Source organism: Copidosoma floridanum, unplaced genomic scaffold (genome assembly GCF_036245765.1).
Source record: "Copidosoma floridanum isolate Cflo_tuat_1 unplaced genomic scaffold, Cflo_Japanese_pri ptg000030l, whole genome shotgun sequence".
NCBI classification, from domain to species: Eukaryota; Metazoa; Arthropoda; class Insecta; order Hymenoptera; family Encyrtidae; genus Copidosoma; species Copidosoma floridanum.
In genome coordinates, this window is record NW_028321907.1 from 16,304,601 (window position 1) to 16,327,992 (window position 23,392).

General features: G+C 47.0%; 2 protein-coding genes across 2 annotated transcripts in view; both read left to right on the plus strand.

The window, feature by feature from the left end:
* The window catches only part of LOC106639656 (uncharacterized), a 49,126-nt gene extending 26,004 nt beyond the window's left edge, over window positions 1-23,122 (plus strand). Inside the window, exons 5-6 of the mRNA XM_089596845.1 lie at window positions 17,220-19,340; window positions 20,593-23,122. Coding sequence (XP_089452971.1) covers window positions 17,220-19,340; window positions 20,593-22,270 — 3,799 coding nt within the window. The 3' untranslated portion in view covers window positions 22,271-23,122. The remainder of the gene's footprint in view (window positions 1-17,219; window positions 19,341-20,592) is intronic.
* On the plus strand, window positions 10,261-13,141 carry LOC149373503 (uncharacterized). Its single transcript, XM_089597030.1, has 2 exons — window positions 10,261-10,323; window positions 11,465-13,141. The coding sequence occupies exon 2, from the start codon at window positions 11,499-11,501 to the stop codon at window positions 12,951-12,953; it is 1,455 nt and encodes a 484-aa protein (XP_089453156.1). The 5' UTR covers window positions 10,261-10,323; window positions 11,465-11,498; the 3' UTR covers window positions 12,954-13,141.
* Window positions 23,123-23,392: the final 270 nt, after the last annotated feature.

The window sequence follows — 23,392 nt, forward strand, 5'->3', positions numbered from 1 at the left end:
GCTTCCCAAGCTCGGCAAACCGATTTGCATGAGCTGCTGCAGGCGACTTTGTTTGCCCGTCGACGATTGCCTGGTCCTACTGAAGGAGAATCTCTTCTGCGAGTCGTGCGAGCGCGTGATGCCCAGCCTGGCGCACGTGCGCTTCCACAATTGCTGCAAGGCCGGCCGGCCGGGACTCTTGTCCCTCCTGCCGTTGCTCGCCTGTCCCCTGTGCCTCGAGGCGTTCAACAGTTTGCGGTCGCTTTACCGCCACGTCATTCGCCACAACGACATCATGGAGTACAGGTGCGAGCAGTGCGGCAAGCTGGAGGAGACCTGGAAAGCCCTCAAAAAGCACGCGCGCAGGCACCACTCGATCCTCGATCTGAACCTGCCGAGGCTCGACAGCCTCGCGCTGAGGAAGACTGCCGAAGCTGTGATCAAGAGATTCGCGAGGAACGGAGTCACTCTGTTGATTTAATTTAAGTTTATTGCAATTGTATATCGTTAGACCGACCGACGCCGACGTCCCCCATCTTTTGTTATTGTTGTTTTTCATATTATTATCATTGTCGTCGTCGTCGTCGTCGTCGTCGTCGTCGCCACCGTTGTGTTTATGCGCGCAATTAGGCCAATGTAGTTTTAATTTTATCCACCTCTCTTTCTCTCTTATTTTGTTTTGTTAAGTTTTTCATTGTGCGTTACAATATGTACTGCCGAGCAATAACAGCATTTTGTTTTGCAATTGTCTTATTGTCTCCCCAAACCCTACCCTGTTCCAACATCCGTCTCGGCGTATATTTTATTTTCACTGCGTTTTTTGCAAGAATCGATAAATCTCTATTTTACTTGATGCCAATTAACGTGCGTTTACGACTGATGATGTATTTTTGCGCAATTGCATCGAATTGAGTTTTTGTTTACTATATTAAACGCCTTTAATTAACTTTGCGAGTGAGTTTGGTTGGACGCGACCACTGCCAAAAAAAAAAAAGCTATAAGCCAAGTCTTGTCGGTAGAAAGTGTAAAAACACGTACACACACTCTCTCTCTCTCTGTATATAAACAATTTTTTAAACGAAAGCCAATAAAGCGTTTTTAATATGTTGGTACGAAAAATATAACCATCGTTGTTGCGTTTCTCAAGTCCCCCGAACCTAAAACTTATTTTTCTTTTTAATTTAGTTTGCTTGCAACTTTTTTAATTATACTGCAATTTTTCATACCTTTGAAAATTTATCTTTTTTTTTTTTCTCAACTCTCGTAGCTGATTAAATAGCATTTCTTAGTTTGAAACAGTTTAATTTAATTTTTATTTTTATTTTATTATTTTTTTTTTTAAAGAAGAATGTAAGTATGACAAAGTTGCGTGTTTTCCATTGAAATTAAACTTCCTTCTAATCGCTGTTTTGTTTTAGGTACGAAGAGGATTTAATGAAAATGCGTCGTAAACTTACTGACAGAGAATCCGTAATTATCTTAGATTTGATTAGAATTTGTGTAATACTTGTCAATCGAACCCTCAAACTCTTTAGTTTGCTGATTTTTCATTGCATGAGAGCGAAAAAATTGAAAACTTCCTGACATAAACATCTTTCGTCGGGAATCCGTTTAAACTCGCCAAAGCACGGGAATGCTATATTTCCATTGAAAATTCTCATTCACTGCTTCATTTTTATTTTTGGCACTTGGCTCGAACTCAAAAATCCTCAATAAATTCAACCTTCATTGTTTGCCGATGATGGTGACCATGTAATGTCGTTATGATGATCAAAATGAAAAACAATTAGAGTAAAAGAAAAGAAGCCCCAAGGTTTGCTTTGATTAATCAAACAAGCTCTGTGGATAGATGAGAAATGGTTTTTGACTGACTGCCAATAATATTTGAATGAAAAGTTCGGTGAATGAAAATGAAAAAAACAAGGGGCCTTTAACAATATACTCGTAATCTTCATTTTAGGTCAATAGTCACGGCCGACGGGGCAGTACTGAAACTCTTCATGAGCCCGAGTAAGGAGCGAAAAATCTATAACAATAAGCTCATACTAGCGACGGTGAAAAACGGCAAAGTTATACTGCAAAACAACAAAGTCCTCTCCGTCGAGTCGATCGCCAACGCGGATGATTATTCCGTATTGAAGCCCATCGGCTCTGACACCGACGGAGATCTGACCTACTCGACGAACTACAGCTCGGGAAACGAGACGAGCGCCCACGACGAGCTCCTCATCAATCAGACCATAGTCCCCGGCACCTCGCTCTCGGCCTACGTGAGCGAGTTCCGGGTCGAGGAGGACTTGCTGTCGAACGACGGCCTACTCGAGCTTGACGCCAACGAGTTCCTCAACCTCGGAGCGGTGGACGACTGCCAGACCAACGAGACAATCGTCAAAGAGGAATTGATGCTCGAAGAAGACGACGACGAGGACGAAGAGGAGGAGGAGGAGGAGGAGGAGGACGACTTGTACGGAGACGAGGACGACGCCATGGAATTGGGCCAAGACTTTTCGGGGCACCCGCACATCTGCCAGATCTGCGACGCGGCGTTCAACCGCGTGGAGAGTCTCAGGGCCCACATGGAGACGCACGACAGCGCGAGGCCCTTCGAGTGCGCCTACTGCCAGCACAAGTTCAAGCGGAGCACGCACCTGCAGCGCCACGTCAAGACCGTCCACGGGGTCGTCGAGCACGTCTATCAGTGCGTCAATTGCAAGTTCCTGGCCAAATCGTTGCTCGATCTCAGGCGTCACAAAAAATCCTCCCACCCGTACCGGATACAGTGCAGCTACTGCAACCTCGAGTTTGTCCGTAGAAAAGAGCTCGAGCTCCACGAGCAGAGCTGCTGCGCAGCCACGGGCCAAATGTGCGAGCATTGTGGCTTGAGCTTTCCCGATGGCCAACAGCTGAAGCAGCACGCGCGCGACGCACACCCGGAAGCGGTGTTCAAAAAGGAGCTTCAGCAGCAGCGGCGGCAACCCACGGAGGAAAAGAAATACGTGTGCGAGGTGTGCGACAAGGCCTTCAAGCGCAAGGATTATCGCGACAAGCACTACCACACCCACAAGTCGCTCAAGGAGCGACTGTGTCCCCATTGTGCCAAGAGCTTCCGCACGGCCAACTCGTTCAAGGCCCACCTGTTGACGCACAAGAAGCTGCGGCCCTTCTCGTGCGACTTTTGCGGTGACACCTTCACCAAGAGATACTCCCTCAACCGGCACCAGATATCCAAACACTCGGCCGAACGTGCCGCGGCGGCTGCCCAGCGAAGCGGCGGCCAAGACGGCCAATTGTCGACCGCCAACGCGTCCTCGGCGTGAACTCTTTCTTCTTCTTCTTCTTTCTTTCCTCTTTTTCTCCTGTAAAAACATAAGAAAAAGAAACAAAAAAACAAACGGTCTTGGCGTTGTTTCCGTCGAGCGAGCCGGTCCCTTCGGGCGCGCTCGCACTGTAAATTTTTTTCCTTTTTTCACGAAAAATGTTTATGTATTTGGAAATGACGATAATAAAAAGTTTTTAAAGTTAAAAGTAAATAAATAATAATAAAAAAAAGTTACTGTAAAGAGTATATTATATATATATATATATATAAGTATTCGATATGGATGAAAGTTTGTTGTAGATGCGATAATCGTATTATAAGAAATACACTTTCACCAATATTTGGGCTGTATCAACAACAGAGAGCATGCTATTACATATTTTACGATCGTTGGAAGTATTGTCTCATTAAGCACACACTTTTAGATTGCGTTGGTCTGTCAAAGATTATTTTTCGATAACATTACAAATGTAGTCACGAGTTGTGAATAATCACCATAGACTTTTGTTGGTTTGAAAAAAAAAAAAAAAAGTATAAAACACAGTTGCGTTACGTTTTAAGGAAAAAAAAAAAAAAGTAACTGTAAAAACTGCACCGTAGATTGTTTGGGCAAAGCTTTGTAGTTGTGTTCTTGTGTTGAGATGCAAAATAAGTGGTAGTGCAAAGCAAGTAAAAAAAAAAATGTAGCACGGCAATCGTTAGCTGATGAAAAATATCGTTTTACTTCTAGGAGAAAATTGCTAAGACACTCGTTAGAAGCTATCAAAGACTTCGAAACGTTCTGGGGCTATAAAATCGAGGAAGAATCGGTGGACCTCCTACCGAAAAGGGGCCGCAAGAGCAAGAACGGCAGCCAGCGCAAGTACGAGTACGTCTGCGAGATCTGCAAGGTGCCGTTTTATCGTCGCGACCACCTCGAGAGCCACATAAACCGGCACTACAACTCGCGCGACTTCAAGTGCCACGTGTGCTCGAAGCTCTTCAAGACCAAGATCTACCTGGCCAGGCACATCAAATTCATCCACAACGACAGCGTGCCCAAGTACTCGTGCGACATATGCGACTTTGTCACAAAGTCAAAGTGCCACCTCGCCCGGCACACCACGATCAAGCACACCGACAACTTCAAGTACTCGTGCGAGCTCTGCCAGCGCAAGTTCAAGATCCGCGATCTCTACCTCAGCCACATGAAGGACCACCAGTCGGGACCCTGCGTCTGCGACGTCTGCGGCAAGGTGTACGAGCGCAAGAGCGCCCTTAACATGCACCATTACTACACGCACAAGAAACGCACCCTCGAGCACGAGTGCGGCGTTTGCAAGAAGCGCTTCGCCAGCCAGGCCAACCTGGACACCCACTCGCGGCTCCACGAGGCCAAGTACACCTGCGAGCAGTGCGGCCGTGAATTCAAGACCCGGGACTACCTGTCCCGGCACATGCGCACCCACTCCGACAAAAAGCCCCACAATTGCCAGGTGTGCGGCAAGGGCTTCTGCCAACTCAACACCCTCCAGGTGCACATGCTCAAGCACGTCGGCGAGCGACCCTACAAGTGCGACATATGCGGCAAGAGCTTCACCCAGAGGTCGCCGATGATGTTCCATCGCAAGAAACAACACCCGGACATCCACCAGCCGCCACCGCCGCCCATCAGGATCGCCGATATCTATCACAGTGTCAGGATCGTTATGGATGACGAGCTGCCCGTCGAGTAGAGCCTAGTGCTTTCAAAGAGTCAATAATTAGCATTACCTGCCTACATAATATATACACTTTGGGGGTCAATTGATGGATTTTTTTTTGTTCATACGATGGTTCATCCGACGTTTGATCAACGCTTACCTTATTTCGTTTTGCTTTGCGACCAGAAATTCATAGAGACACGTTTCCTCCCCCTTTCTTTTGTAGTTAACAATGCATTCCGTATATTTTGTAAGCTTCCGTTTTATTTATTTAATAATAATATTAACAATAATGATAAGAAACTTGAAACACGCATAAAGTATCCGCAAGACGATTAGCACAAGTGAAGAATAAAAAGAATCATATGTTGTACGATTTACGTATACGCTGCAAATCTCCCTTTTGTATTCCGTTTACATTTGTATTTTGTACATTATACATTTACGTCATCTCTGGATGCAATCAGTATACAAATATAACATTCAAAAAATCAAACCCTCTTGCATTTTGGCATTTTTTTTTTTTTTGTGGGCGGGAGGGGTGTACTTGTAATTAAATTTTACTTTTTCGTTAACAAACAATGTCGATTTGCTTTTTTTTTAATAGTTGTACATTTTTCATGTTTACTTTAAGTGTTGAATAATTGATTTATTATTTATGACTACAAGTATAATACAAGTAGAGATGATTTTTTTTCTTAATTTTCAACCGAAGAAGCAAAATGTTTGAGTTTTCAAATTCAATTGTTCGAGAGAGGATGAAACAAGAAACAAACGGCCTCAGAGGGGGCAGCAGTCGTCTCTCCTGAAAGCTCCCCGTCCAGTCCGACGTCCCGAAAACCAAACAGCAATAAGTGAAACACGCGCACGTAGGCCATGACGTATAGCGTTAGTCATATATTTTACATCCGAATCGGTTCGTGCTCGCATTCACGTCGATCCCCCCGCAGTCGTTGAAATCGCTTTCTCGCCGCACGTCGCTTGCTGAGGATAAAGAGCATACTTTTCCACTCCCGAGGTGTCCCGACTTCGACCACAGGTTCGTCCAGACGGTAAATCCGCGCACCTTTCCTTTTTTTTCCACAACAGTTATGGCTCCCCAAACATCGATACACGTCGATCGCTGAACTTTGACGTGTCAAAAAAAAAAAAAAAAAAAAAAAACGGTCCAATTAGCGACCGCTTCGTTTCACTTCTCCCGGCGCGAGAGAGTATATAGTTAGGTTGATTTGCGCTATGTTATTACATCCGCTCAGAAACGTAAAAGCCTCGCTGGAGCCACTAATCGAATTAGACACCGGGATGCAAGACCGAGAGCCCGACTCGACGACCGGGCTCGAGTCACCGGACCAGAAGGTTCCCGTCCTCTTTGGAACTCTGCTGGTGCTCAGGTACCTCCTGTCTTTCTTTGTTTTTTTTTTTTTCCCCCCCCCGCTCACACCACGAGGACAGTAAGTATCTTTTGAATGTGCACTCCCGTATAACTGCGACCCATCCTCGGGGGACAAACGCGTACTTTCCAGTAAGCCGATGCCCACCTTCGACCCGACCCAAGGTAAAGTAGACGACGAGCCGTCGCTCGATCTGAGCAAGTCATCGCCGGTTACCTTCAAGCAAGAACCCGCCGACGACGATCTCCCGGTCCCATCGTCGTCCACGAGTTTGAGGGAGGTCCCCGCGCCGAGCAGTACAATCAGCGGCGTCGTGGTCGCGGACGGCCAGCCAAACGAGGACAAGGAGGGCCTGATCGAGCAACTGTCCCTGCACAGCGCCCTGCCGGATGGTAGGTTCACCTGCGAGCTGTGCGAGAAGAACCCCAACGTGCGGGACAAGACCTTCGCGACGAAGCCAGACGTCGTGCGCCACTTGATACGGGCCCACGGCCGTTGCCACGAGCACGAGTGCCCGCGCTGCGTTTACTCGTTCCAGTTGAGAGAGTCGCTGGCCCAGCACGAGCTCGAGCGGCACAGCGACGACCCGGCCGACGGCCACTTGTACTTCCAGTGCGCCAAATGCGAGTACAAGAGCACCGAGGAGCACCTGCTCAGGCTCCACGTGCTCAGGAAACACGCCAAGGAGTTTGGCTACGTGTGCAGCTGCTGCGCCAAGTGCTTCAGGACCTGGATCGCCAAGAACGAGCACGAAAAGTCCATGCAGCAGAACAAGCCCAAGCCCAAGGCCAAGTACAACTGCGACACGTGCGACCAGTACTTTCACACGAGGCTGTTGCTGTTCAAGCACCTCAAGGACGCCCACGAGCTGGACGTTGCCGACAAGGATGTAAGTTCGCGACGTTGCCTACCACCTCTCCTCCTTCCGTTGGTTGCGTTCACACGAACATACGATTCGATTGTGTTGCCAAGGGCTCGGTGGTGCTGCGGAACTGTAGGCGCTGCTCCAAGATCTTTATGACGCAAAAGTCGCTGTGGGCTCACGAGGACGAGCACCAGAGGGAGGCCAAGTGCAAGTTGTTGAGCCAATTCAACGACACGACGGGCTACCCGTGCGACACTTGCGGCAAGTTCTTGTCGAGCAAGGACCACCTGAAGAAGCACGAGCGCGTCCACACGGGCGAGCGGCCCTACGCGTGTCCCGAGTGCGGCAAAGCCTTCGCCCTCATCATGACCATGAAGATCCACGCGCTCTCGCACAGCGGCATCAAGCCGTACGTGTGCAGGATCTGCAAGCTCAAGTACTCCCAGCGATCGGCCCTCATGATCCACTGGAAGAGCAAGCACAAGGGCCTGCCGTCCCCGCCACCCATCGAGATACACCACTACTTTGATCAGTACGGCAACGTTTTGGCTCGTCGTGAGTTGGATTCATTGCTTCCTTTTGGACACGATAGTATCCATTGCTACGCCAACTAACGATATCATGATTTTTGTTTCAGGTCGATAGCTTTGCCCACCACGAAACACGTCCTTCTTCACTTACATTCAATATAAATATCTCTATCCCTCTCTCAATGTGTGTGCGTGTGTGTATGTGTAGGTCTGTGAGTCAGGTATTTGAAGAACCGAAATCATACTTTCACTGTGCTTTTTCTTGGTGCTCGACATGACAAATGTTACGATATTTTTCATCATTTTAACGGTACAAATGATGATCACACGCTCTAGATGCTTATACCCAACTATTGTTTTCCGTTAATTATGTAAATTAAAAAAATTGAATAAAAAAAAGAAAGAAAAAACTATAGTTCTCGTTAGCCCCCCCTCCCCCCTCAATACTATAGCGATCCACACAGTTATTTGTAGCATTTACGTATCTATATCTCGTTGAATAAAAATAATAGTAAAGTAAGGAAAATCGTCTAGTCAAACCTTTCCAACTAACGAATTTGGTTTGTGTTTTAGGAAAGTTAAACGTTGGTCTAAGAAGCATGACATCCTCTCCAGGGTTAACGTGAGAAGGGCATCAGATTTATACATAAGTTCTCAGGACAAAGAGATATCGCTCGATAAGTCCAAAATACTTGGCAAACTCGGCCTAAAGAGAAAATCCTCCGAACCTTTAGAAATCACAATGAAAGCTTCTGCCAACAACAACAACAACAACAACAACAACAACAACAACAGGTCCACATCGACCCCGAAGCCACCCCCGAGTAAAAAATTCAAACCCACTCCGACTAAAAAATCGATCAAAACAACGTCGAAAACCACAACGCCCAAGTCGAGCAAGAAATCCAAAGCGCCTCCAACTAAAAAGTCCAAATCGTCTCCGACTAAAAAGTCCAAATTGTCTCCGACTAAAAAGACCAAATTGATCATAAAGTCGGAATCTTCTCCGGTTAAAGACAAAAAATCCAAGACACCGGCAAAAGACAAAAAGACCAAAAAAGGCAACAGATCGCTGTCCAAGATGTTGGAGCCCAACACGATCATAACTGCGAGGTCGGGGTCGGTGCAGCTGTCGGGTCCCGTTCCTTGGAAAAAATTGGACAGCGGTCACTTTGCCTGCATCGTTTGCCGGCAGGTGTTTGTCCTTTACCAGCAAGTCAAGCGCCACATAGCCACGTGGCACTTTCCACCCGCTCTATACCACTGCGACTACTGCGGCAAGATCTACAAGTCGAAATACTTGTTGAGCGAGCACATAAACTCGCATCGCGAGAACAGCAGTGATTACCTGTGGTGTTGCGACAAATGCGACTACAGGGCAAAGTCCAAGTATTACCTGAAGGTCCACCTGATCCGCAAGCACACCGACGAGGCGCCCTTCGAGTGCGACATTTGCAAGAAGCGCTTCAAAGTGAAGAACGACATTAAATTCCACTTGGGCACGCACAGCGATTCCCAGCACATGTGCGACATATGCGGCCGCATGTACACGAGCAAGGACTCTTTGGTCAAGCATCGGAGGGTCGTTCACGTAAACACCTACAACTACCGATGCCCGATTTGCAATCAGAAGCTCCTCACCGAGAAGGCATTGGCTGCCCACGTGAAGAAGCACAAGGATCAGTACAGCTGCGACGAGTGCGACCTCAAGTTTACGAAAAAGTACTACGTGACGCGGCACAAAAAACGCGTCCACAGAATCGAAAAGTCCGTAGAGTGTCACATATGCAACAAGTCCTTCGTGTGCATGTCCACCTACAGGATCCATTACCTCACGCACGCCAAGGTCAAGCCGTACTTGTGCAACGTGTGCGGCTACAGTTTCACCCAACGCTCGTCCATGATGCTACATTGGAAGAAGAAACATCCCGACGCGGGCAAACCGCCACCGCCGGTGATGCTCACAAACATCTTTGGGGACATCGAGACGAAGGTTAACGAGCTCCAGGAGACCAACGAGGTGCACATTCCTAAAAAAAGGACCAGGCGCTCGAAGCCACCGGCTAGTGACGCCGTTGCTTTGGCCAACGTCACCGTCGAACCAGTCAACGATAATCTCGTGCCAGCTCAAAGTACACCCGCCAACGATCACGTCATGCCATCCAATTACCCACAGGCCAATGCCAACGTTACAGCAAACCCTTACCCAGTGGCCATCGCCAATGCCACGGCAGTCGACTACACGCCAACCAACTCCGATGTCACAGCAGCAAATTACACACAGCCTAACGTCACACCAGCTGATTTTGCATCCGCCGACGTCAACGTAACGCCGGTGATTTACACACCGAGCAACGAGAGTGCCGTTGAACCAAATGCCTATGCAAACACGCAAACGCAAGATAATGCGCATGTCACACCAGCTAATTACACCTCGACCAATGCTAATGTCAGGCCGACTAATTACTCGCCGGTTTTTCATACATTTTTTTATTAGTGTGTTGAAAACACTTTGCAGGATCGGAGGATTGTGTACACGTAGCTATTTGTCGATCAGGTAGACTTTATTTATACATTTATCATTTCAATCGGAATAACATTAATTTTTTTTTTTTAACCTATCAACGCTATAACTGTATGTTTCTTTGAACTTTCAATGTATTCAAACGAGTTTGTTTATAAATTTTTTTTTTTTTTTTTTTCTATCGAGTTAACACTATTTTTATTTTCCCTTTTACGTTTAAGATTAGCTTATTGTTATCTTGTAACAGCACTGTAACGTTTCAAATTATTTCGCTAGCTTTACGCGGGATTCAGGTAAGAGGGGGACGCTTTGCCAATTAATACGATGTATTTGTCTTGCAATACAACAAATCAATACGAATTTGCTTACTTTTTGTTGTATCATATCGGTTGAATAAGCTAACAACTATGTTATGTAACATGTGAAGTTGTTTGTATCTAAAAAAAACATACCACCTTTACATATAAAATTTCAAAGTCTTAAACGATCTTTCAAGACATTTTATGACTAAAATTTGTTGTCAAACAAATAACTTATTCAATACATTCTTTTTCTTTTTTTGTTTGTTTGTACGCCAATGTAATCTTCAAACGAATTGAAGGATTTCTTAATTAATTTTCGTCAAGTAATGTAGTTTTTCTACAGCAAAAGTTATATTTTTGTTACAATGTGTACCTTATTATAAAAATTGTTTCTTCTTAAATTCAAAGTTGTCATCGACTTATTTGTATCATTATACATGTAATGAAAAATCGAATAAAAAGTAAAAAGAAAAAAAAAAACCATAAAATTTGAGTTGTACGTTTTTTTTTGTAAGCGTCCCAAGTATCCCTTTGCAACGTGTTATCGAAGAAAATAATTTTTGTTCAACATACGATTTGAAAAAAAAACCAAGGTTTGTTTATTATTTTGGATCTTCCAGCTACCAAATGCGCTAAAATTCAATTGTAATTTTATTCTCGATTTTCGTCCCGAGCGAGGTTTTGTTCCTTGTTCGCGTAAGCCTCGACGAGTGCAAAACCTGCAACTCGATCCAATAAAATGATCCCTTACCCAAACGTAACAAAAGAAAGAAAAAAAAAAAAAAATCCGAAGAGTAAGTAGCGCTTGGGCCAGTACTCCCGACACCAAGCAGGAGACTTTCGACTAATTGTCGGTCTTGTTTGTGTTTAAGGTGCAGCAGTAAGCCGAACGCAACGAAGCCCTCAATGACGCTCTACAAGTTGAGCTACGCGGACGGCAAAACGAGTTACACCCTGTTGCCGTTCAAGCCCAAGGGTGAGATAAAAGTCACGAGGAACCTCTTCAAGTGTACAATGTGCAAGCTGGTCTTCGCCACGGAGCAAAGGCTCAAGTGCCACCAAGCCACCCACACTCCCCTGAAACAGCAGTTGAATCAACCGGTCGAGCGATCGTTGCACTTGGGAAAAAATGTGGTCAAGGTCGCCCAGCGAGCCCCACAACATGATAACGTGGAGTCGACCTACAAGTGTCCGTCGTGCCTGTTCGGCACGGACAATCGCGACGCTATGGTCAGCCACTACTCCGAGTTTCATCAGAAACAAGTGAAAACGGAGGACGACTCGGACGACAACGACCACGAGTCCTTGCAGCTGGAGTGCACCAAGTGCGGCTTTTCGTCCGACAACCAGGTCGACTTTGACTTCCACAGCTGCGATCCCAAGAACCAAACGATGTTCGCCTGTCAGACGTGCAGCTTCGAGTGTCCCACTCGGGCGGGCCTGCACAGCCACATGACGCGCAAGCACAAGCCGTTCGGCGGGGCTGCCGAGCCCACGTACAAGTGCGAGATCTGCGACTACAAGTGCTCGAACCGGCGTACCATGTACTCGCACAGGCGCAGGCACAAGGACGGCCAGCCGATCCCGGTGGCCAAGTTCTCTTGCAACGAGTGCGGGTTCAAGGCGCGATCCAAGAGCGCCCTGTTCCTGCACATCAACAAAAAGCACCGGATAGAAGGTGAAGAGGCGACGGTCGAGAAGAAGCCGAGCATCCACAAGTGCGAGCAGTGCAGCTACACGAACAAGAGCAAGTACGAGATGAAGATCCACGTGTTGCGCAAGCACAGCGAGGATTACTCGCACGAATGCGAGACCTGCGGGAAAAAGTACAAGATCCGGAGCGACTTGACGAACCACATACGTTTCCAGCACCGCGAGCAGGCAATCATTTGCGACGTGTGTGGCAAAGTGTGCGGTAACAGCAACTCGCTCTACGTCCATCAAAAATTTGCCCACTACAAGCCCGACTTTGAGTGCCACATATGCCACAGGCGGATGGTCAGCCAAGCCAACCTCGACGAGCACATCGTCAGCCAGCACGAGCAGCGCAAGGACGCTGTGTGCCACGAGTGCGGCAAGATATTCACGCGGCAGAGCCGCCTGAAGATACACATGAGGGTGCACACGGGTGACAAGCCGTACCCGTGCAAGATATGCGGCAAGTCCTTCAGCAGGACGACGGCCCTCCGGCAGCACTTGCTCATACACACCGGAAAGAAGCCTTACCTCTGCGACATCTGTGGCAAGGCGTTTGTTCAGAAACCAGGGCTGATTAGTCACAGGAAATCTCATCCGGGGTCGCACCCGCCTCTGCCGAGAGTTACCATCGACCACGTGCTCTCGACGCTTGACGATACGTAGATGCGCTTTTTTTTTTTTTTCAATTCTATACAATGTGTATTTTTTTCTTTTTGTTTTGTTTTTGCTAAGTTGGAACTTGAGTTTGAAAACAACATTTCATCCTCAAAGGATTTTTCCTTCTCAATCGCTCTTCCGTAATTTTATAATACTTGGTATGTGATGTTAACAAAGGGTATTTAATACGATCATTTACGTGGAATTCTACAATTAATCTTTTTTTTTTTTTTTTATTATAATGAACATGGTTTTTTTCCGGTGTCGATGTATGAAAAAAAAAAAAAATTTAATATGCAATTTTCATACTTCAGCAACTGTAGAGTATACGGACTGATGTAAAAAAAAAAAAAAAAAGGCTCAAGAGAGCAAGTGACGTTGTGTCGAAATAAAATTGTTCAGTTCATTTGAACGTTTTTTTTGTTTGTTTATCATTTGCACCTCTCCTCCCTTATTTATCTGCGCCCCAGCGTACTTCTAAGAAACAGCCGATCATGCTTATATTGTCTGTTGACCAGTCCAGGGACACACTTTATAGACTCGGGTATGCAAGACAAATAGCATTCTTATTTACCACAGCTAACCACGCAGTGTCGATCCTAAAAGTCGTGCGTCGATGTTGAATTACCAATTGACGCAAAATTAATTTTGACTCATGTATTGATAAATGATTTTTTTTTATAAGTTACCCGATACCCACGTCGACTCGTGTCATAAAAAATCGATGCTGTACGGTTTTGGTCCGCAACAAAAGGCCCCGGCACTAACCACCGATTTTTCTTTTATTTTCAGACAACCGTCATCAGCGTCGACAAGCAAAAAAATCTTCGTCAACCAGAAAATCTTCGAGAGCATCCAACGTCAGAAAAGTCCCTTCAAACCAGGAGTCGTTGTCAAATACCTGCCGGTTTCGACGAGAAAGTCGTCCACGAGGATTGCGATTAAACGCAAGACCAAGCTCAATGACCTGAAAACCGTGTACATTTGCCAGCCGTGCAAAATGGTGTTCCCGGACGAGCAGAACCTCGCCGATCACGAGAAGAAAATTCACAAAAAATCCATGACCATCATCAAAGAGGTAGGCACCTCGTCGCAACCAAAAAAACCGTCTCCTGCGAAAAAGCTCAACAACAATCAACGCCAGCGAACCATTACGATCGAGGGCACCATCAGAAAGAAGCAGCAGCAACAACAAAGAGCCCATACTACGATAGTACCGCTGATCGAGGGTTTGAGCTTTGACGGCTTTAAGAAGGACACAGATGGCCGATACTTGTGCAACAATTGCGATTTCCGGTCGGTCATTCGCTCGGTCGTGATATCCCACGTGACGAACCAGCATCCCCACAAGGTGGAGGCCAAGGGCGAGATAGATGGAAGCGACGTGGAGGACGAGTCGACTTGGCCGATCGAGTCGATCGAGGAGTTTGATAACGTGGTGGAGGTGGAAAGCAACGAGGTCGAGTTGGTCGACACCCTCACGCAGAAGGAAAAGACGGCGGGTGTGAGGATCTGTCCGTATTGTCCGTACCGTTCGGCTATCGGGTCGACCTACCACTCGCACATCAAACGAAAACACCGGGAGGAGTGGCAAAAGTCCCTCCTAAATAAGAGCCAGAGAAGAAGCAGCAGCGGCGGCGGCGGCAACGTCGTCGAGTTTGCCTGCAACATTTGCCTCTACACGACCGTGCGCCGTCAAGACTTGGAGTCCCACATGCTTCGCAAGCACGGCATCAGGATGAACAAGCGGAAGGTGGACGACTCGGATGAAAAAGCCACAGAGCCGGTTAGGCCCGGGAGAATCCGCGTAGCTAAGATAGAATCTTTGAGGGAAAAGCCGATTGTCGACGTGTCGGAGCAGGAACCAAGAGAAGAGACGGAAGCCGAGCAGAGGGAGAAAGAGATAGAGCCGCAGCAGCATAAGGAACAGGAGGAGGGGTCTAGCAAGTCCCAGCAGCAAGTACAGAGCCGAAGGTCGCATAGGCGTGGTATCGGTCTGCAAAATCACACGGGCTACGCGTGCCAGTACTGCACCTTCGTGGCGGCGACTGTCATAAGTATCAATGCTCACAATACTCGCGAGCACGCGAGCGGCAAGCCGCCGATCAAGGAGGTGCCGGTCACCGAGTACGATTGCCATCGTTGCGACTTCAAGTCCAAATGTCGGAAAATGATGCAGCTTCATCTGAAGGGGCACGAGCACAAGGCCAACGACCAAGGTATGTACAGTTGCAACATGTGCGTCTACGAAACTAATTCGAAGATGGGTCTGCAGCGACACATTTCCATCAAGCATAACAAGCCGAGGCGGGAGGCGGCCAAACTCGATCCCAACGCCTCCCACAACTGCGACCAGTGCGAGTTCAAGTGCATGAACGCCAAGCTCATGGAGTGGCACAAAAAACAGCACAGTGCGCCTCCCAATGCAGAAGAGGGCAGGGTTTACTTTTGCGACCACTGTGATTTTTCCACCTGGGCCAAGAGCCAGCTTAACCAGCACATAAAGCGAAAGCACAAGCCCGATGAAAGTGGGCTCGAAGTTGTCGTCAAGAAACAGAATGGCTTTCCTTGCGAGCACTGCGACTACGTGAGCAAGAACAAGCACTCGCTCAAGGTTCACTTTATGCGCAAGCACTGCGAGGAGTACAACCACGAGTGCTTGACCTGCGGGAAAAAGTACAAGGTCAAGGCCGATTTGACGAACCACATACGTTTCCAGCACCGCGAGCAGGCAATCATTTGCGACGTGTGTGGCAAAGTGTGCAGAAACAGCAATCTTTTGTACCTGCATCAAAAATTTGCCCACTACAAGCCCGACTTTGAGTGCCACATATGCCACAGGCGGATGGTCAGCCAAGCCAATCTCGACGAGCACGTCCTAAAGCAGCACGAGCAGAGGCAAGAGGCCACGTGCGATGAGTGCGGCAAGACTTTTACTAAAAAGGCACGGCTCAAGATACACAAGAGGGTCCATACGGGCGTCAAGCCACACTCTTGCAAAATTTGCGGCAAGGCCTTTGGTCGGAGGAACGGTCTGAGACAGCACTTGCTCATACACACCGGAAAGAGGCCTTACGATTGCGACATTTGTGGCAAAGCGTTCACGCAAAAGACAGGCTTGATTAGTCACAGGAAATCTCATCCGGGGTCGCACCCGCCTCTGCCGAGAGTTACCATTGAACACGTGCTCTCGACGCTTGACGACGACGAGGAGGAAGAAGAAGGTTGATTTTAATCAGTAGAATGATTGAGTTTCCAAGCGAACTTATTTCTTCAGTTATCTGCTTCTTTTAGCAATTTGTATAGTTTTGTAAGCAGTTTTTAAAACAAATATCGTGAGCTCTGTTTTGAATTTTATTCTGTATCGAGTACATTTTTAAGTATAATGAAAATTGTAATGGTCCTTCAGAGTAATGTACGCATTGTAGTACCTAATAATGGTTCAAAACTAGGAAGCCCCGATGAAAGTCGACAGATAATGTGGCAATTAACCCCCTTGTGCATGTAAAATTGAATACTCATTTTGAACATCGCATACAACCTCTAGATCCAGTGAGAAATCATCCCTAAGAATAAATTGATTTTCTCTTGTCCTATGCAATGATTCATAAGAACAAAAAATTGATTCTTATTCGTTGAGTATGTAACGAGTAACAAATCGACATAAGTAAAAAGGAAAAGATTTCTTTTTGTTGGCATATAATATTTTTTTGTCTGTCATATTTATTAAAAACATTTTTTACAAATTCAAGCTTACAATGAAATGTGTCCATTGGAATGACTGTAAGACCATAGATTTTAACAAACCGTGAAAAAGCTATAGACAAGCTCGTACACATTTTTGTAAATAATGTAGAAACATGTGCAAATAAAACATTGTAACGAGTGTTGTCAAAAGTTTTACTCCTTCCTCGTACGAGATTTTAGTTTAAGTGAAAATAGAAACTGTATCCGTTTTGCTCGTGAATCTGCTCGTTATAGTGCGATTTGACGAAAGTATCTTTGATGATACTTTCACCAAAGACACGGCGCTGTAAACCGATGGTGAATTAATAAAAGAAGGGAAAAAAAAAAAAAAAAAAGAAAAAAAAAAGGCCCCTCTCATGTTTTATTCGACCCTTCTCCTCTTTGCTCCCGAACGTCACATTTCAGCTAGACCTAATCGACAACACAATAGCACAATGATCAGTGATGATAAACAGAGCACGTGACGGCTGCCCGGCCCGTCTCCCGTGAACCACGACGCTAACGATCTTTTTCTCTTTTTTCCAGGAGAAAACGCCGACGGATCTCGAGCAAGCGCACCACGGACGGCAACAAGAAGATCGTGATAGACAACGAGGGCAACCACTACGAGGCCATCGTCCCGAAAACGAGCATAATCCCGCACTTGGAGCCCGAGTCCGCCAACGGCCTCGACGAGAGCGACTTCGAGGAGGTTTCGATCGACGGCCGCAGCAACAGCTTCGAGCCCCAAGACATGTCGGACCCGTCCGACAATAAAGCCGTCTACGTGTGCAAGATCTGCGAGATCTACTTCACCCAGAAGCAGATGCTCACCAACCACATGGACTCGACGCATCCGGAAAAATCCTCCGGCAAATCGGTCCTCACCAATTCCAGCAACAGCAGGCTCAAGCTGGTCGCCTCGCGAAAAAAAAACAATTCACTTGGGTTCTCGTATGTCAACGGCACGAGGCAATACAAGTGCCGTTACTGCAATTTCCGGACCAGCGAAAAACCCACGATGATCCTGCACGCGACGATCAAGCACCCGGGCGTGGAAAACAAGTCGGTCGAGGTGCGCACGCCTTCGACCTCCTTCACGATCGAGAGCAAGCACGTGATGGAAAAGAGATCTCCCCACGAGAATATCGAGGAGAGGTGGGTGCATAAGGAGGAGGAGCCAGAATTGATGGAGGAAAAGGAGGCTAAGGAGGAAGTGGAAGAGATGGAAATGGTGAGAGAAAAGGAGGAATTCGATGAACTGGACGAGCAGGTGATATTGCAAGACGAGGCGCCTGAGGAGGGTGAAGAGCAGATGGTACTGCAAGACGATGCGTACGACGAGTTGGAGGATGAACAGGTGGTGTTGCGCGACGAGGGACAGGAGGAGCAAGAGGAAATGCCGGAGGGGGTTGCGGATGAGCAGGAGGACGTGCAAGAAACCGGGATAGTGGAGTCCGTGGTGCCCGAGGATCAAGGGTCCATCACCTACGAGGAGATAGATCCCACGAAGGAGGAGGTCCAGGCGATGCTGGAAATCGAATTGATGCACGAGAATCAGCAACAACACCTGGAGGCTCAGGAGAACAACCAGGAGCAACAACACGCCGACGAGGCTCTCGATGAGTTGGAAGACTTTGCCCCCGCTGGGATGGAGGACGGAGAAGACGAAGAGGAAGGAGAAGAAGAAGAAGAGGTGCAGGAAGAGGCGAGGGTCTTGTTGAAGCAGTATGGCTGCCCGTACTGCGACTTTGAGAGTGACATCCGCTCATCGATGAACCTGCACATAACGCGCAAGCACGCCCAGGCTTGGCAGGAAACGCTCGAGCAGCGTCTCCAGTTGGAGGCCCAGCGTGGCACGGGGAATCTCGAGTTGGCCCACGCTTGCATCTACTGCGAGTTTACGTCGTCCCACCGGGCCACCCTCAACGCTCACACGCGACGAAAGCACCCGGGCTTCATTCAGCCGACGCCCGAGAGGCAGCGCAAGCAGCCAGCTCCCGAAACGATGTGCGAGCAGTGCGACTTCAAGACCAACGACAAACGAAAGATGCTGATGCACGTGGAGCGCAAACACTCGACTGAGCCGAAGTACCCGTGCGAGACCTGCGGCAAGAAGTTCAAGACCAAGGTCGACCTTAGCTCGCACGTGCGCTTCCAGCACATACGCATTCCCGCGGTCTGCGACGTTTGTGGCAAGATATGCTACAATTCGAACGCCCTGCACGTCCACCAGAAGCGCGAGCACTACCTGCCCGAGTTCGAGTGCCACATATGCCACAGGCGCATGGTCACCCAGGAGAATCTCGACGATCACATACTCAGGCAGCACGAGCAGAGGAACAAGTACCAGTGCGAGCTCTGCGGTAAGGTCTTCACCCAGCCCAGCAAGCTCAAACAGCACCTGATGACCCACACTGGCGAGAGGCCGCACACCTGCCAACTCTGTGGCAAGGCGTTCGCCCGGAGGGCCGTTTATCGGCAGCACTTGCTCATACACACGGGCAAGAGGCCTTATGTCTGTGACATTTGTGGTAAAGCGTTCACTCAGAAGCCTGGACTGATCTGCCATAGAAAATCCCACCCTGGGTCACATCCGCCCCTGCCAGTGGTCTACATCGACAGCTATCTCAACGAAATCCCACAGCCGGTGGAGGAGGAAGAATGACTAGAGGAGCAGGTGGTAGAGGAGGAAACGGTCTTTGATTAAACGAGCTGCTGCAATGCTCGTGGCGTTCTTCCACGAGTCGTCCTCCCGTCGTATCCATCGAATGACATTGTTGGCTTGGCTGTCAAAAAGCAAAGGACGATTCAAAAGTTTGCCGTTTTATTTTGCCACGAAGATACACATCGTGCGATTGACACCTAATTTTTCTACGACCCGGCATCGAAGAACGCATTAATCATAGCACCATGACCAACCGACTCGCCACCTGCGACAAGTGACGCATTTTTAAGGATAAAATGTGCAACCGAACTTTCAATGATACAGAATAAGAACATTGAGTGAATTTTTAGGCTTAGTAGGAAATGTTTCAAAAAGATTTTCGAGGAAAATTGATTTAATTATTTTATAGTTCTAATGTTGAATTGGATTCTTGCAGCAAAGTTGAGTGTAAAGCAACCCATGTGAATTAGATATTAAGTCTTGGTTAAGTACTGATACCATTTGCCTAATTTGATTTGATTTTATATTTTGCCTTTTTTTTTTAAATTGTTTTAAACTGCGACTTGACGTATACTTGTGCTACGAAAAAAAAAAAATAATAATAATAATAGTAGTAATGTACATGTGTGAAATCATTTGTGACGTAAAATAGAAAATGTAAATACTTTGACTCCAAATATCGCTTTTATCTTATTCGGATGGATGGAGTTTTTCTATCATTTTCGTAATAAACGTTTGTAAAAAAATAAAAAATACATAAATAAAATAAAAAAATAAAAAATAAAATTACTGGTTAAACACACCTTGTCACGTTGTTTTACTTCACGAGACAATATACACCGTGTGGTAAGTATTAAAGTTCCATTTTAAATTAAATCAGACCTTGATTACATGAACTTTCGTTTTTCACAAGTGTAGTTAACAGTGTGAAAATTTTATTTCAGGAAAACCTATTTGTTCCTTTTTTTCTCTTTCTATTTCATCACCAAGTCACACTAATAAACACTGGAGAAAAACCATTCAAACGATTTCCTTTCGTATGCTCATTGTCGACTGTTGTAAAAAAAAAAACTAAGCCGTGCAAAAAACGCAGACGAGAATCCTTGAGATCATCAATCGCATGAGAATGCAAAAAAGCGTGCTCACACGAACAGAGTTAAATTGAATTTTTCCTTTTCCGTTTTAATCTCGCGCTACTACACCCATGCCAATCCAGATCGCTTTAACACAGCCGTGCCGCTGCTGTTTCAGGTCCATCGATCCGGCGAAGCGCTCCTCCCACCGGGGCATCTTCATCTTCGAGCGCGAGACTCTGGTGATGCGCAAGTGGCAGCTCCTCGAGTTCGACGGCAAGCCCTACTACGCCTTCGTCCCGGAAGAGGACGAACCGATCAAGGAAGAGATCATCCCTGAATTGACGGAGGAGGGTATCATCGACGAGGTCGACAATAACGACGACGACGACGACGACGAGCACCAGCAAGTGCCTAGCGATCACAGCGACGAGGACCGCACCGAGGAACCGGTCCCGGCTCGCTCGACCCGCTTATCCAGTAGCAACGTCCTCCTGAACGGCCAGACGGAGAAGAGGCGGTCAACGAGAGTCAAGAAGCCGGAAGAAAAGGCACCGCCAACCGAGCCGCAATTCGGTAAACTGTTTCAGATAAAAATGGAAGGCGACCAAGTGAGGTTCGAACAGGTCGCCAAGTCCTCGGTCGAGGAGGAAGAATCAGCAGCAACCGAGGAGGGACTGGAGGAGGGGGATCTCCTGGTAGAACCAATGGACAACGACGAGGATGACGGCGAGGAAGAGGTGGGGTCGAAGTCGAGCTCGCTCAAGTGCAAGGTCTGCTCGGAGAGCTTCGACTCGCCCGTGGCCTTCAAGAAGCACGTCGCCCTGACGCACAAGCGCAAGCTCTGCGTTCAGGAGAACGGAACCTACAACTGCACCGTCTGCGACTACAGGACCGACAAGAAGGCCGAGTTTGCCAACCACCTGCGCAACCAGCACGAAACCAACACGACCTCTGCTGCTGGTGGTGATGGCAAGCGGTCCACGGCTCAGGCTGGAGTGGTCTTTCCTTGTGCAGCCTGCGGCTTCGTCTGCCGGTCCAAGCACTCGCTCCAGTCGCACTTTATCCGCAAGCACACCGACCGCTACGAGCACCAGTGCCACTTGTGCTCAAAGCAGTTCAAGGTCAAGGGCGACCTCACGAATCACGTGAGGTTCCATCACAAAGAGAAACCAATCAGTTGTGACGTGTGCGGCAAAATGTGCATGAACACGGGCTCCCTGTACGTGCACCAAAAGTGGGCCCACTTCAAGCCCAAGTTCGAGTGCCAGATCTGCCACAGGCGGATGGTCAGCCAGGAGAATCTCGACCAGCACATGGTCATGCAGCACGAGAAGCGGGAAAAGGTCGTGTGCCAGGAGTGTGGGAAAACCTTCACGAAGAAGGACTCGTTCAAGCGACACATGTCGGTCCACACGGGCAGCAAGCCCTACAAGTGCGTCATCTGCAACAAGCCATTTGCCCGTAGGTCTCAACTCAGGCAGCATTTGCTCATACACACGGGAAAAAGGCCGTTTGCCTGCGATATATGCGGCAAGGCTTTTGCCCAGAAACCAGGCTTGATTTGTCATAGAAAGACACACCCTGGCAATCACCCGCCCCTTCCGGTCATGCCGATCGGCGACCTCGTCAAGCAGTTTACCGAGGAGTATCTAGCCAGCAAGGGCCAGAAAAAGTCGGACGAGGCCATCGCGATCAAGGAAGCTCTAGACGATCTAGACGCCGAGGCCGAGGATGATGACGAGGAAGAGGAGGAGGAAGACGAAGAAGAAGAGGAGGAGGAGATCGAGTTGGAGTTTTTGGAGGAGGACATGGATGAGTACGAGGAAATCATTGAGACGAAGGTCATAGAATAACGGCGATGCTGGAAATGTACAGTGTACAGTTTAGTCATTACGTTACAGTACTAGTTGTTTGCTGGCAGGATCGTCCCTATGAATTTTTTAGTTTTTCTTAGTTGTAACTTTTTTTAATGGTTTTTTTTTTTACTTTCACTAAAGTACGTTGCAATTCCAAAATCCATTTTTTGTAACTACTACGTAATTGGTTAACAATCGTTATTTCAGAAAAACATGAACTTTTGACAGAAACTTAACTTGATGCTTTTTTGTACCAATGAGCGAAATCAGAGTTTTAAAAACTTGTCTACAAAGTTAGTACACTACATTCGACTTATTTACATTGTGAAGCGTAACTTGATAATTAGTTGTAAGTTATTTTTAATCCAACGCAACTGTTCCCCAGTCCTTTTTCTCCTATCATGTAAAGTATTTTACCAAAAAAAAGAAAAATCAATCATTTTTTTTTCTCACCCCATCTGATAAATCTCACCTGAGATCTCAGGTGACTATCTCATCTGAAAAAGCACCTAAGAATCAAACAAGTTTATTTCATTTTTAAAAATAATACATAAAACACCTTTATAGATGTGTTTTTCGATGTCCTGTCCTAATTGTAACACCAACGGGACAACTTTGAATACGGTAAAATCAATTTTTAATTTATCTTTTTTAGCATAAATATTTTTTAATAAATCTCAGCGGAGATCCCAGTTAAGTTTTTGACATGAGATAGTCACGTGAGGTTTATCAGGTGGGACTCTATAGCGCTATCATGTTGTTCATATTTATCTTTCAACGTTATGTACCGATCAAACATGTTAACTGGATGTACAATGGCATTTCATGTAAAGAGATGATTCTAAATATAAGGGTTATTTTTGATAACTTGTTGTGTCGCTTATTTCTTATCTTTGTCTCGAAAACAAAGCACTCACTCGATATCTCCGTGAACGGCGAAAAGTCAGTATCTCAAGCTTCTACACGATCGCTCTCTCCCTTCGATAAAAGACCACTTGTCAGCCCGACTAACCACCCGTTTTGGCTTTTCTTTTCAGGCTCAAGACGACTGTGCGAACCCGCGCCGCCAAGAGACTACAGCAGCTCGGCTCTCCAGAAACCCAGACCCCGAGGACGAGG

What these genes read in the sequence shown, in the direction of transcription:
- LOC149373503 (XM_089597030.1), top strand. Translation starts at nt 11,499, where the DNA reads ATGACGCTCTACAAGTTGAGCTACGCGGACGGCAAAACGAGTTACACC.